General features: G+C 44.4%; 1 protein-coding gene across 8 annotated transcripts in view; it reads left to right on the top strand.

Moving 5' to 3' along the window:
* Positions 1–14,589, top strand: part of Slc44a3 (solute carrier family 44 member 3) — a 74,018-nt gene that overhangs the window by 14,681 nt on the left and 44,748 nt on the right. For all 8 annotated transcript variants that reach the window (XM_021655489.2, XM_060392811.1, XM_021655491.2 and 5 more), the window contains 4 exons: positions 4,876–5,036; positions 6,961–7,050; positions 9,035–9,159; positions 9,877–10,063. In XM_021655489.2, the coding sequence (XP_021511164.1) occupies positions 4,876–5,036; positions 6,961–7,050; positions 9,035–9,159; positions 9,877–10,063 (563 nt within the window). The remainder of the gene's footprint in view (positions 1–4,875; positions 5,037–6,960; positions 7,051–9,034; positions 9,160–9,876; positions 10,064–14,589) is intronic.

Raw genomic sequence — 14,589 nt, forward strand, 5'->3', positions numbered from 1 at the left:
CAGAACAGTTGGGACTACATACTTTGTCTCAAAAGAAAAAAAAAAAATTGTCTTTTTGGATTCTATTAGCAAATAGTCACTTTTCAAAGTCTATCTTTACCAGAATTTTTAAAAAGAAGGAAACTTAAAATAAACTTAGCAGACAAACCCATGACCTCTGCTTAAAATTTTAAGATCTTGCTGAGAGAAATAAAAGAGCCTGCGCACCTGGATGAACGCACCTACTTACACCATTAACTTAATATTGATAGAATGCCATCTCTCTTCAAATTGTTTTATACGTTCAGCACACCCCGAGGACTCCTACAGAAATTGATGTTTATTATAAGAAGATAAATTGGAGTTGTTATCGCTTATGGAATCACATTGCTTCACGTCCTCCTTGGTTCATGCGGCATGCACTCGGTCTCAGGTGACCATGGAAAGTTCAAGAGGTGGAACCTTGCTAGAGAAAGTGGGTTGCTAACAGTGGAATCTTGTGGGGTCTCTTGTCTCTGGCCCCTTCCTGCCTCCCGCTAGCCTTTCTCCTGCTGCTTCCTGACCCCTACAAGGTGAAGAATCCCATCCACCACAAATACTATGATATTCTCAAATACACAGGGCCAAGCAAACACGGATTGAGACCTCTAAGATTATGAGTCAAAATAAATTCTTCCACCCTTGAGTTGTTTATGTCTGTTCAATCTGTTGGGCCAGTGTAGACACGGCCATAGAAAATGCATGAACAGGGCTGGGGAGATGGCTCAGTGGATAAAGTGCTTGCTGAATAAACAAGATGATCTTGAATCCTAAGAACTTGTGTGCAGCGAAGAGCACCCATCTGTAATCCTAGTGCTTCCATGGGGCGATGGGAGGCAGAGACGGGAGAATTCCCAGGAGCTGTGGGCCAGCTAGCTTGAAGAATATAACCAAGAGACCATGTTGAGAACAAGGATCAAAACCTGCAGTTGTCCCCTAACCTCTACACACACACACACACACACACACACTAAATTTTTTAAAATAAATATTTTTAAAATGCATGAAGAAGGGCTGGAGAGATGGCTCAGAGGTTAACAGCACTGGCTGCTCTTCCAAAGGTCCTGAGTTCAACTCCCAGCAACCACATGGTGGCTTACAACCTTCTGTAATGAGATCTGTTGCCTTCTTCTGGCATGCGGGCAGAATACTGTAAAATAAATAAATAACTAGATCTTTTTTAAAATGCACGAACAAGTGGACTGAGATATGTTTCAATAAAACTTTAGTTATTAAAAAAAAAAAAAGGTAGTGAGCCACATTTGGCTGATCCCTACTTTTAAGAAGTAAGAGAAGGACAAAAAGCTTGGTAGAACCAGGCAAAAGATGTGAGCTGACGTGAACTGTGACAGTTCTTCACACATACTAGAAGAGTTAATTATTTAGAAAGTAGTAAGAGTAAGTACCAGAGAGGACATGGGACCAGAGTGTCTGTAAGTATGTGTCCAAGAAGAGTGTGAGTGATGAGATTAGTCTGGAAAAAAAAAAAAAAGAATAAGATGACTTCTTATTTGGCTAAGCACCTATTTACCACATGACCCCGTCACTCCACTTTTAGGTCTTTGCCTTAGAGGATGAAAATTCCACCTCCAAAAATGATAAGATATAGATGAGAGTGTTTATAGCATCTTTATGCTTGACATTGAAAAACAACGGAAATGGCAGTCGGCAGAAAGACAGGAGATGAAGTTGTATATTCACCAAGGATGTAGAACTCAGGCATTGAAAGCATGCTGGCCTCTGCAACATCCAAATGCAAGAAACTGGACAGAATCAAAGTCAGAGTTGAGCTAGGAGAAATCAGGTCTGTTGAGCAAGGGCTGCAGCTTAGTTGGTAAAGTATTTCCTTAGCACAGATGAAGCTCTGAATTCAAATCCCCAGTACAGTGTAAACCAGGCACACAGGTACCAGACTGTAACCCAGTCAAAGAATCAGGAGCTCGAGAGCCTCCTGGGACACATAATGATCTTGACACCAGCCTCTCTCTCTCTCTCTCTCTCTCTCTCTCTCAAAACAAGCAACCAAGTAACAAAACCCAAATGAACAATCAGATCTATAGGGGAATGAGAGGACATACTGCAGCTATAAAAATAGTCCATGTCTTAATCAGGCCCCAGTGGTTCATGACTGTAATCCCAGCACCTGGAAGGTGGCGGGTTACTAGGGAGGTTGGGATGGTCCTGTCATGCCTTGAAAGAGGTAGTCATTATATGAACTATGTCTTTGCCAAAAGTCTGGTTCCATGTTTAAGATCTGAGTGTTACATGGTAACAGGCAAATTTCACAACAGTTTAAAAAAAAAAAAAAGAAAAAGAAAAGAAAAGAAAATCCCAGGTGGCTGGAGAGATGGCTCAGAGGTTAAAAGTGCATATTGCTTTTGCAGAGGACCTGAGTTCAGTTTTCAGCACCCACATTGAGTGGTTTGCAGCCAACCACAACCCAGTTCCAAGAAATCCAAGGGCTGGCCTCTCCAGGCACCTATATTTACCTGTGCACACACATATGATTAAAAACAAAGTAATTCTTTAAAAAAAAAAAAAATAGGAAATCCCTCGTCTTCTGACATGTACCGGTCTGTAAGTTACATTATTAATAGCAAACAATAGATCAGTATGTGCTGTAGTGCCTTTTGTTTTGAAGGGGGGCTGTGGTGTGATTTGTGTGATTACAAATCTATACTAATTTACATATCTTTCCATAACCGCCCCATCCTACGGTGATACCGCCTTGCCAGTTAAGTTCCCTGATGGGATTCTTTGAAAGGGACTTGTAATCTCACCATGACACCTTCCCCCAAACCCGAAACTGAAGTATGATTATGAGAGAGTGGGAAAGAAATTCTACAAGCGGAGGGAGGGTTTGCCAATCAGCTGTTGAGAATCTCCAGAGATGGCAAAGTTAGGAGAAATAAGAAATTGTCACAGAACAGGGAGGATCATGACAACTAGATATGATTTGATGTCCTGAGTTATATCCTGGAACAGAGAAAGGACACTGGTGGAATGGGACGGAGTCCAAATAAAAGCTGTAGTTTTGTTCCTTATTGCGAGGCTAAGGCTGACCCCGCACAACGTGCTGTGGTGACATGAAAAGTTACCTTTTGGGGAGCAAGACCAAAGGGCACACAGGACTCTATTCCAACTTTAAGGATTTTCTGAAACTCTAAAATTATTCCTAAGTTAAATGCTTATCTCAGAGTATGCCCTTCTCTTCAACATCCAACCCTTTTATGCCTTTAAGGTGGATGTTGGCATTAAAAAAAAAAAAAAAGCTAACTCATTTTCCCCTTTGCTTTGTTTTGACAAGCTCTGCATATTTTTGAGTATATTTTTTTTGTTATCTTGAGGTCAGTTTCCTATCACATTTACATAGGCTTTCAACTGTCTCTAAAATGACAGGCATGAAACTGAAAACAGTGGTTGCCTGTGAAGAAATGTGCTCAGTGGCTAAACACAGGAAGATTTAGTCCATTGGCCCCTCTAGAATTAATCATGTGAATGTTTTACCCCTTCAAAATGTCAATGTAAATGTAATTTTCCACGTTGGATTTCAGTAGGAGTTTTACAAGCCATCTTCTTACTTCTCCCTGTTTCCATTTCACAAAATGGCAGCTGTCTGGTTTTTAGCAATCTGTCAGACAATCCAACCCTTCTTAGCCTGGGGGGGTTTGTTCCCACTGTTTGGGGAAGTGGGAGATACCATGAAGGCACCTATGGTTTGTAAAGATTCTTTAGAATGGGTATTCCTGGGTGAGTTTACATTTTACAGAAGAGCCCAGAAAAGGTCAGCTTTCACACAGACTGAAGGTGTCAGTTACAAAAGCTTTGCTTCACTTTCTGAAGAGGACTGAAGAGTCATTGCTGTCATTAATATCGCTTCTGATTGGCCCAGTTCATGCCCCTAACTATTCCTTAAAGAAATATGATTCTTGGTATGAGGAGGGAGTTCAGGAAGTAACATACTTGCTGCTCCAGCATGAGGACCTGAGTTCAAATCCCCAGCATCCACATGAAGGCTGGCTATCGAGATGTGAACATATGACCCTGAGCTGAGAGATGTAGATCCATCACTCACGGGCCAGGCCAGTCAAGACAACTGCGTGAGCTCCATGTTCAGCGAAGAGACCCTCCCTCAAAAGGTGGAGCGAGAGAGGGAGATAACTAAGATTGACCTCTGACCTTCACGCACATGTACACAGAAGCACATGCACAAAGACATGTGAGCATGAACACAGTCACGTACATACAACAGAGAGAGGAGAGAGAGAGATTTTATTCTTGTGCTGGAGTTGATGGAGTAATGACCAAAACCTGAGAAATCAAAACATTCCTACTTTAAAAAAAAAAAATGTGATGTATAGATATTCTGTGGGGTGTCATTCAGTCTTTAAAAAAGCAAAAGAAAGAATGGTTGCACCGAGTTAAGAATGGTTTAGTGTTTGGGCGTCTATGGGTTTCCTTATTCAGTTTCTCATCGTGAGCATCAGCTAAACGCTGTAGCAAGGCAGGATTGCTTGTCTTTCTAAGAGGTGTTTTGCAAACAGGTTGCCAAACGTTTTGCTATTTAAATTGTGTGTGTGTGTGTGTGTGTGTATGTGTGTGTGTGTACTTGAGCATGTCTAAGTGGGGCAGGGGCAAATGATCTAACGCATACATGGAAGTCAGGGAACAACATCATGACTGAACTTGGGTCGTCAGGCGTTAGAGTCAAGTGCCTTCAAATGCTAAGCCATTTCACTAGCCCTCTCCTTTTCATAAATACTGAGATTATGGTTTGGGGATGTTGGAATTTTGAATTTAAACACGTTTAAAGAGAAAGTTAATCATTTAACCATTGACTCTGCCTTTTCTTTTCAGCAAGTCCTTTCCCTTATTTAACCGGTGCATCCCTCAGACACCTGAGTGCTATTCCTTATTTGCATCAGTCTGGATAAATGACGCTGATGCTCTCCACCGGATCCTAAGCGGAATAATGGCGGGAAGAGACACCATCCTCGGCTTGTGTGTCTTCGCCTTTGGTAACTCTCGACTAATTTTATTTAGCATCTGTGTATGGAATGCCGAATTTCCTAGCGCTCAAGTCCACAGTGAAACGAAAATCAACATCTTTGACCAGTAGAGAGCATATTTACTTCTTTTCTAGATCTGTTCTGAGGCTCAAGTGTAGACAGGGGGCAGGAAGAATGGAAGATGAGTTGGCTCTCAGCCAGGAAGCTGCTCTGCGTAGAACTGTGTTAATGTATTGGCCTGGTTTCTGTCCCTTGTTAACTCTGCGTAAGAGAGCGGCAAATAAAACACCACTGCTTTATGCATGGGCCCTGAAAGGTATGGGGGCACCAGACACCGACTCTGCATTCCACTTGTTAGTCCATCAGACCAGGAGGCCGCGGGGGTGGGGAAAAGAAGGAGCATGCATCCGTGGTGTGTGTCCCTGATAGTAACGGATGCAATGCCCCGAGTGCCCAGCCCCTCATAGAGGCCTACCTGCTTTGAGCAAAGACCTGTTTCCTTGTCTGTTTGCGGAAGCAGCTGCCCACACTTGACCCCGTGGCTCCCGTGCTCCGTGATTCACCTTGCTGCGGCTGTTACGAGCCAATTTTCTGTTACAAGCCAATTTTCTGTCTGAAGAGGTTAAGCCACTCTGCTGTGGACAGATGCTGTGCTCTTTCCAGTAGCAGGCCTCCCACCTCCAAGCTGAAGGAGACCTTTTGGTCAGACGTCAACATATCTCTGCTTGTTTAAAAAAGTTCCTTATTCCCGAATGCTGGGGGAAACTTACCTAGTCACCATACTATAACTTCTGAAGTTCTTATTTAAGCTGAGAATGACCCTGCTCTGGCTTCCAGGGACTAGTGTGGTAAAAATGATATGAAAAAAGCCAAATTAGTTCCTGTATCATACTCCGTGGTCTATTGTCCCCACAAGGACTCCATCCTTGGTAGGTCCTCATGATACACAGTATGGTTTACTGCTGCTTATTCATAATCCACTGACATCTTGTCAGAGCTTAGATCCACTTGTAGGAAAGGAAACTGAGGCTGGGGGAGATTAACTGTCTTGGTAGGGGCTTCGTAGCTTGCAGAGTAAGTGTCAGAGCTGAGATTCCAAATCCTGTGTCAGTACCCACTGTACAGAAACTTCTGTAAGCAATTCCAGGTGTTTTATTTTGGGAGAATTAGTGTTCACAGTCACAGAAATATTCAGAAAAATCATAATGCCAAAGTCTCAACTATTAGAAAATAAAATGCAGTATCTTACATATCCAGTTTATTTAAAAATTATGTTTTGTTGTTTGGGGTGATGGTGGCACACACCTTTAATCCCAGCGCTTGGGAAACAGAAGCAATTAGGTCTCCAAGTTCGAGACCAGCCTGCTCTACAGAGCAAGTTCCAGGACAGCCAGACATACTGAGAGAAACGCTGTCTCAAAAAAACAAAGGTACACTTGTATAAGTTTGACTGTTTTTATTACCAAGGCATTATTCTTCGAGATTTCATAAGAGTATCTAAGAAACAGTAAGAGTTAGAACTTTTACACAGCCCAGCATAAAAGACAAAAGACTTAAATACGGTAAAATTTTGAATACTTCCTTTGGATTTGTAAGAAAATATATTTTTTGGTTATTATAAAATAATACATTTACGTACTTACTTACCTGTCTTTAACTAGTTAAACTTTTGAAGAATGCTAGTCTTATCAGATCCTACTTACTATAGCTGAGCAAGCTTGTGTCACAGGCCTAGGAAGGCACCCTGGGTATAGCTTGTCATTTGTATTTAGTGTTTGGTAGGTTTCCCAAGATACTTGGATATTGTGTGTAAACCTGTTAGCCCTCGCTGTTCTGGGCTTGATCATCCTAGTTTTATGTTCTCCCAACTTCCTCTCCCCTCCCCTGCCCTCCCACCCTTTTTGCCCTTAATGTGCCGTGCTTACCTTTCCAGCCTTGTCTCTGGCCATGCTGTTCATCTTCCGATTCATCTCAACACTTCTGGTCCACATTATCATTTCACTGGTCATTTTGGGATTGCTGTGTAAGTATTTCCACTCTGGGTAAATGGAACATCTCTCGGGTAAGTACAGAATTTAAAGGTGGGGTTGTCTATTTAGTTTTTTTGTTTTTGTTTTTGTTTTTAACTAACTGGAGTCTAAGAAGGGGGTGTGATTTAGCTCCATCATTTTACACGTGAGGAAAACCAGGCCCAGGAAGAACAATGGGAGTTGCTTCTGCCTCCTGAAGAAAGTGAATGGGGTCTCTGTTTGATTTTATCCCACTGAGTAGCTCCTGGTCTACCGACTGGGAGATCCTGGCCTGAAGATGTTGCTCAGTGCAAGGGTCTTGGCAAGCGTGGACATGGCCCTATATTCAATGCCCAGCACTGCAAACAAACAAAAATACAGTTTACTGGTACTCATATGCATCGTAAGGATGAATTCCAGCTGGCCACGTTGATACACACCTTTAGCCCCACCAATTGGGAGGCAGAGGCAGGTGGATGAATATCTGTGAGTTCAAAGCCAGCCTGGTCTACCTAACAAGTTCTAGGACAGCCAGGGCTACATAGAGAGACCTTGTCTCAAAACAAACAAACAAAAAACAAAACCAAACAACAACAACAAAAACAATGGGGGAGAATTCAATCTTTTTTCCTTTCATTTTGAAGGATTTATTCTGCAATGCACTTACCCCTTGAGCCTGTGAGAACCCATAGCTGTCACACAAAGGTTCTGGTCAGTCTGAAGAGCAAGCCACAGAAGGATCACAGACCAGGGGACCCTGTGTGTACCCCTCTTTTGTTACCAGTCAATGGGCTGTGAATATCCCCAGGAGTTTTGTGGAAAGGGCATCTAAGAGATACAAGTCCTGTTCTTTAAGTGGCATAGGGCACTTTAAATTCTGAATGTCCAATATGACTGCAATTTTGTTATCCCTTTGAATATTTAGTTCTGCTTTCAGGCAGCCCCCCCAGAGCCCTGGGTTCCTGTATCAGTCACCTTTCCATCTCTGTGACAAAATACTTGAACAAATCAACCTAAAGAAAAATGTTTGGGCTCACAGTTTCAGAGATTTCAATCCGTAGCCCCTGGGCTCCCTTGTTTCTGAGCCTTTAGTAGTATTCTCATGGTGGAAGCATGTGATAGCCATGATTAATTTTACCTCATGGCCACTAAGAAGCAGAGAGTTAGGGTCTCCATGTTCCTCCCAAGAGTACATCTTCAATAACCTACTTCCTTCAAGTAGATCCTACCTCCTAAATTTTCTTCTGCCTCCCAGGAATGCCAACCATCTGGTGATCTAGCCTTCAACACATGAGTTTTTAGGGGGCATTTCCATTCCAAAGCGTAATAAGCTCTGTATTGGAGAATGGTCATTTCAACTGCTGAAAGCTCACCGTCTCCCCATTTACCAGGAGGCAGCTCTGGCCTCCCTAGAGTTACAACAGTGAGGTTTGAGGTCATGTGTTTGTCCAAATGCAGAGTATTTGCAATGTCAGGGTCTCTTCACAGTCGAACTCTGATAATGTGATCCTCATGGGCTGTGTAAATCACCCACTTCTGTGGATAAGAAGCCACCATCCCCACCCCCAGAACTGTCAGCAGCAGGCCTTGTGTAAACACCTTAGACTGTTCCCTCTCACCATGCTCTCTGTCACCATTCCTTCCTGATCACACTCAGGCTCATCCTGTAGCTAGGTCCCTGTGTCTGACAGAGACAGAAAGCTACCCCAGGACTGACAGGTTCCTTACAGGCTAAGCTGGCTTTGCATGGATCACCCAGAGATAAGTGATGGGTTACAAAGCTTCTAGGGGTTTAGGATTCTCTGTTAGAACAGGGTCACTGGGTCAGCCACAAGTGGCCGAACTTTGTGTGAGTATCTGTGTGTGCGTGTCCATGTGCATGAGTATGTGTGAGTGTGTGTGTGTGTGTGTGTGTGTGTGTGTGTGTGTGTGTGTGTGTAGAAAAGAGGTGGGTAATATCAGGACACATGGCAAGTCTGCTTTTGCTTTGTTTTCTAGTTGTCTGCGGTGTCCTATGGTGGCTGTATTATGACTACACCGACGACCTCAGCACAGAATTGGACACAGAAAGGGAGAATATGAAGTGCATGCTGGCCTTTGCCATCGTCACCACAGTCTTGACAGTAAGATAAGCACTTCCAATACTGGTTGCATTTCCACCCTCAGCTCTGAATTCCAGCCAAAACCAACTTGGATATTCCTAAAGAGTTCACTTTCCAGAAGTCACAGGATGCTACCTTAGGGAGAACTGTTTTGGGAGAGCGCTGGGAAGGAATCTGTGGTGGATAAAGAGATACTTAGGGGATAGAAATGGGGGCTATAGGGTGACAGAGACAAACCAAGACACTTAACCTTGAAGAGAAAGGTAGAGAAGACTGGATGATTCATGGGTGAAGGACGGTGGATTCATTAGTCTGGAGACTTACAACTATTTCTGTGCAGAGAGGATGACCCAATCAAGATGGTATAGCAAGTGGCTTTGAAATGTACTCATTGTCTCTCGCCTATTTGCAGCCCATCTCTGAGTGTGTGGCATGGAGGAGGGGAAATAGAAGATTTCCCTTTGACCCTTAAAGAACCTTCTTCTCACCTTCTCCCACTCTGACCGGATCTATTAAGAAGGCATCAAGCCTCATTCACTGTTATGACTGTGGGATCTCACACAGGGACCTGTACAGAGGGTCTCTGTTAGTGCTTGAGAATTTATCTGTTCCGGTATAATAGACGTAGTATCTTCAGAGAGAGCCGATTAATGAGACAGCAGTTACAAAGTTTGTTTTCAGCCCCTCATCGTTCCTCACCGCTTTGCAGTGGTTTCACTCTGACCTCTTTCTCACCAGGCCGTTCTCCTCATCTTGATTTTTACCCTCAGAAAGAGGATGAAACTGACAGTTGAGCTTCTCCAAGTCACAAATAAAGCCATCAGCCGCTGTCCTTTCCTGCTGTTCCAACCACTGTGGACATTTGTCATCCTCATTTTCTTCTGGGTCCTCTGGGTGGCTGTGCTGCTGAGCCTTGGAACTGCTGGTAAGCGACACCATTGTAGAACTGGTTGCCTGTTCCTGTGAATAGTCTGGTGGTAACAGCGATGGAGCCGGGGGCTCTGTCGTGAGTGAATGTTTCTATATTGGCTTCAGAGAAGCTGGGTTCTCATGAGTGAATAAGTTCAGTCAGGCTTGAACACTTAAGTAAAAGTATAGTATGAACCAAAGCTGAAAGGAAGACTGTTGTTAAATGTCTTCAGGTTTGGGGCTGGAGAATATAGCTCAATGGGTAAGGGTGCTCCCTATCAAGCACGGAACTGTGGGACTAATCCCAGTGCCCTATTAACTGAATGAAATGTCACATGCTTAGACATTTGACATTCCAGAAGTGGGGACAGGAAAATCAGAGGTTCAAGGTCATCCTTCGCTACCTAGCAAGTTTGAGCCATCTTTGGCTGCATAAACCTCTATCTCAAAACAAACAACCACAAAAAGAGTCTCCAGGTTTAAATCTTTCCAAGATAATGCCAACTCCCATGAAATCAGAACATCACAGATGACAGAACCCAGGGAAGGCTCTGTTAACGGGGTTGTTTCCAGCAAGGTCAGCTTACGTTTAAAACAAGTACAAATGGAAGTTCAGGTTGCTTTGGTTTTGAAAAGGGAACTGCGTAGTCTTCGTTCTCCTGTCGTATCCTAAAGCTGCTTCTCCACTGGGGCCCTTCTCAGAATCAGCCTCACTGCTTTACCATATCAATACGTGGACTGAACATTCAGAGATTCTGCTTTTATTTCTTTGGGATAAGACAAAATAAGTGAGTGGATGGATGAATAGACAGATGAACAGACTGACAGATTTGGTATACTTCTAAAAGTACATAGTTTATCATTGTCTTAGGGTTTCTACTGCTGTGAAGAGACCCCATGACCATGGCAACTTTTTACTACATTTAATATCCAGCTTTTCATTGATCTTTTTACCTCCTTGAACACAGGACTTAGCTCTTCTATTGAACTTCTTGGTGCCCCCTTTCTCCTACATTTTGCATTACATTTTGCATTTTTCCTTGCTCCTTTTTATTATAGCTCTTCATAAGTGTAAACGCTAATAACCATACAACAGAGCCAATGCTAGGCTATTTGGAAATATCCTCTGGCAAAGGAATTAATCCCTAACTCTTCACTTTAGCTTCAGACAGACCTTTCAGACATGGGCAAAAAGCAGCTACATTCTTTGCCAAAATATCAGAAGAGAAAAAGGGGTGAGGGAGCTGGAGAGATGGCTCAGCAATTAAGAGCTATCTGCTCTTCCAGAGGTCCTGAGATAAATTCCTAACAACCGCATGGTAGCTCCTACCCATTTATACTGTGATCTGATGCCCTCTTCTAGCATGCAGGTGTGCATGTGGATAGAGCACTCATGTACGTAAAATAAATAAATATATCTTTGAAAAAAAATCACAAGAACAGTCTCTAGGCCACATGCTAACATTCTTCTCCTCTGAAACCTCTTGAGTCAGGCTCCCACAGTTCAGATCACCCTCAGGGCCACTGTCTTCCATGTTCTTACTAATATGACCCGTTGATCCTTGCTTAAAGCATTCAGCTGCTTTTCTAATCTAAAGTCTAAAAATATATGTTTCTCCAAACAAAAGCGTGGTCAGGTCTGTCATATCAATACCCCACTTCTGGTACCAACTTCTGTTTTAGTTACTTTTGTTTTGTTTTGTTTTGTTTTGTTTTTCCTGTAAAGAGACACAATGACCACAGCAAATCTTATAAAAAAAGATGTTAAATTGGGGCTGGCTTACACTTTCAGAGGTTTAGTCTGTTATCATCATGGTGGGAAGCATGGCAATGCACAGGCAGACCCCCTGCTGGAGAAAGAGCTGAGAGTTCTGCATCTTGATCCACAGGCAGCAGAAGGAGACTGTGTCACATTGGCCAGATTTGAGTTTATAAGACCTCTAAGCCCTCCTCCACAGTGACACACTTTCTCCAACAAGGCCAAACCTCCTAATAGTAACTCTTCCTATGGGCCAAGCCTTCAAACACCTGAGTCTACGGGAGCCTTTCCTCTTCAGACCACCACAAACATGCTCTCTAACAGTGCATTCGCTTTCTACATCAGTGTCATTCAAAGCACTGTCTGAAACCATGCAGAGAGCTCCTATCCAGGCATATCGCTCTGCTGTTTCCCTTCACTGAGAAAGCCCTGCTGTGAAAAGAAAATGTAGGGGACTGGGGAGACAGTGCGGTCTATGAAGGGGTTTCCTTGCAATCACAGGGACCTGAGTTTGGTCACCAGAGCCCATAGGATCTGAGGCTCAATGGCTGATGGAGAGCCTGGCCGACTGATCAAGTTCTACCAGCCAAGGTCCACCCAAGGAGAGGCACCATCTCAATAATGAATTAGACGGTGCCTAGGAGTGACACCTGGGGTTGTCCTCTGGCTTTCACATGTGCTTGCACACACATGCCCCTGCATGCGCGCACCCATGTCAGCTGGAAGAGACAACACGCTCAGTGATGGCCTTCGTTCAGCGGAAGCCTCCTCATCCTTGCAGAGCGGGGACAGTCGGTGTAAGTACCAGCAATTGGTCTGCGGGCCACACTTCCAGTGAGATCATCCTGAAAATGCTTCGACCCCACTCTTTGATGTGGTGATGGCCTAGACTCAAGCACTAGGGCAAGCACAAGCAAAGAGTTGCTTTCACGAGACTGTTACCAGGCAGATAAGTGCAAGACCAGATCAACGAGACTGGTGCAATCACTCAGTGCGCTCCCTAGCCTATCCCTTATTTACTCATTCTGTGAGGCAAAGTGCATGCTCTGGTAGATAATACAGACACAGGCTCCTGTCACAGAACAACTTCAGAGCAGCTGGTTCTTCGTGGACTTGGTTTTCTTCACTCTCCTCCGGAATTAAGCGACCCTTCAGAATTAAGATGCTCACAAGCTCCTTGGAAGCCATTGGAGACACACTTGTCCAGCTTCCGGGATGTGGCAGGAACAGGGTCTTCTGCTGGAGGGCCCTGAAGGCCTCCAGTGACTGTCCAGTAACTACCAGAGAGGAGCCTTGTTCAAGTAGACTATAATAGTCAGAATGAGATTGTCTAGAAAGGAGAGAAAACTGAAAGATGTCAAGTACCCAAGATTCCAAAGCCTTCATGTTCCACAACCTCTGCCCTTTTCTTGCCACTTCATAGTTGAAAGAGACAGGTGGGATCCAACCACGGTGTCTCACCTCAGCCTTTAGGAAAGTGACGGGAAGGAAGATGAGCATCCTTCCTCAGAAGTCACAAGCCACAGTACTACCTACCCCCAGTGACCAGATCCAAGGACCATGGTAACAGCTATGAGCTAAGGAGGTTGGGAAATGTAGTTTCCATTTGGCCAGCCACGAGTAATTAAGAACTTACAGCATCTTTACCCAAAGGGAGAGATGTCTCTACTACAACGATGCTCAGAGCCGTCCTCTAGCTAAAAGTAGTCTCAGTGCTGTGGGAAGGCCAAGCAGGGGGCATGGTCTATGAAGCTCGATAATAAACCCTGTGCTGAAAGGCCCTCAGGTAACTCCACACCAGGCAACTTCCTACATTCTCCTCCTCCAGCACCACAGCCCCCTTGGAACTTGTCTGCCGTTCTCAGGCATTAAGTCAGAGAATTAAAGATCCACTTAAGCCATCCGTTGATAATCATGCAGAAAGGATGAGCCGTGGCTCTCTGATTGCAAAGCTCTCTCGAGTGGCGCCTTCACCCTTGCCACTACTCCCCTCACTTCCTCAGTGAAGTACCAACCCCACTGCGCAAGCGGACAGGCTGTAAATTGCCAGATTATCAGAACATACAGAAGAAGCCGAAACAGACTGAACACAGGCGAAGAGGAGGCCTGGTCTCAGGGAGGAAGGAAAAGGTCCAAACCTGAGAGCCGAGGATGAGTGACATCATGGAGTTAACGCCCTAAAGCTGACTTGGGATTGAGCTCCTAGCTTGGCACCCCGTGACGCTCTCCTATGCAGGTCCAGCCACCTAATCATGTCAGAATATGGTAGTTCTCTGTTAGCAAAGAGCTCAGCGGGCAGGGATGAGAGGAGCCTACAGTGAGGGAAAAAAAACCGAGTGTCTTGAACTGAATATATGTCTCCAAGTAAGCTGATATTGGGCTTTACAGCACAGCAGGTACCCCAAAGAGCTACTACTTGCCCTCCGGCTGTAGCCTGGGATCATGGACTCCCTCCAGCCACCTGACCCTCCCTTCTACACACTCACGAAATGCCCAAGATTACAGAGTCCTCATTGCTCTCTGGGCCTCTTCCTCCAGTGCCAGTGGCTTGGATTTGGCCCAAGCAGGCCAGCAACCGCATCGATTTTTGACTCTCGGAGGATGTCCGAGCAAGAACTGTGAGAAGCTTCCACATCTTGGGAAAGGATGCTTGCCGGAGGACACAGTGGAGAGCGCACAGCGCCTCCTTGTGCCAGTTAATGTCCTCCAGGGCATTAACTTCTAGTGATAGAAGACAGGATCTCTCTGTGACCTACAGTGAAGTTATCTGTGTTGGTGTGGGG

Source organism: Meriones unguiculatus, chromosome 10 (assembly GCF_030254825.1).
Source record: "Meriones unguiculatus strain TT.TT164.6M chromosome 10, Bangor_MerUng_6.1, whole genome shotgun sequence".
NCBI lineage: Eukaryota > Metazoa > Chordata > Mammalia > Rodentia > Muridae > Meriones > Meriones unguiculatus.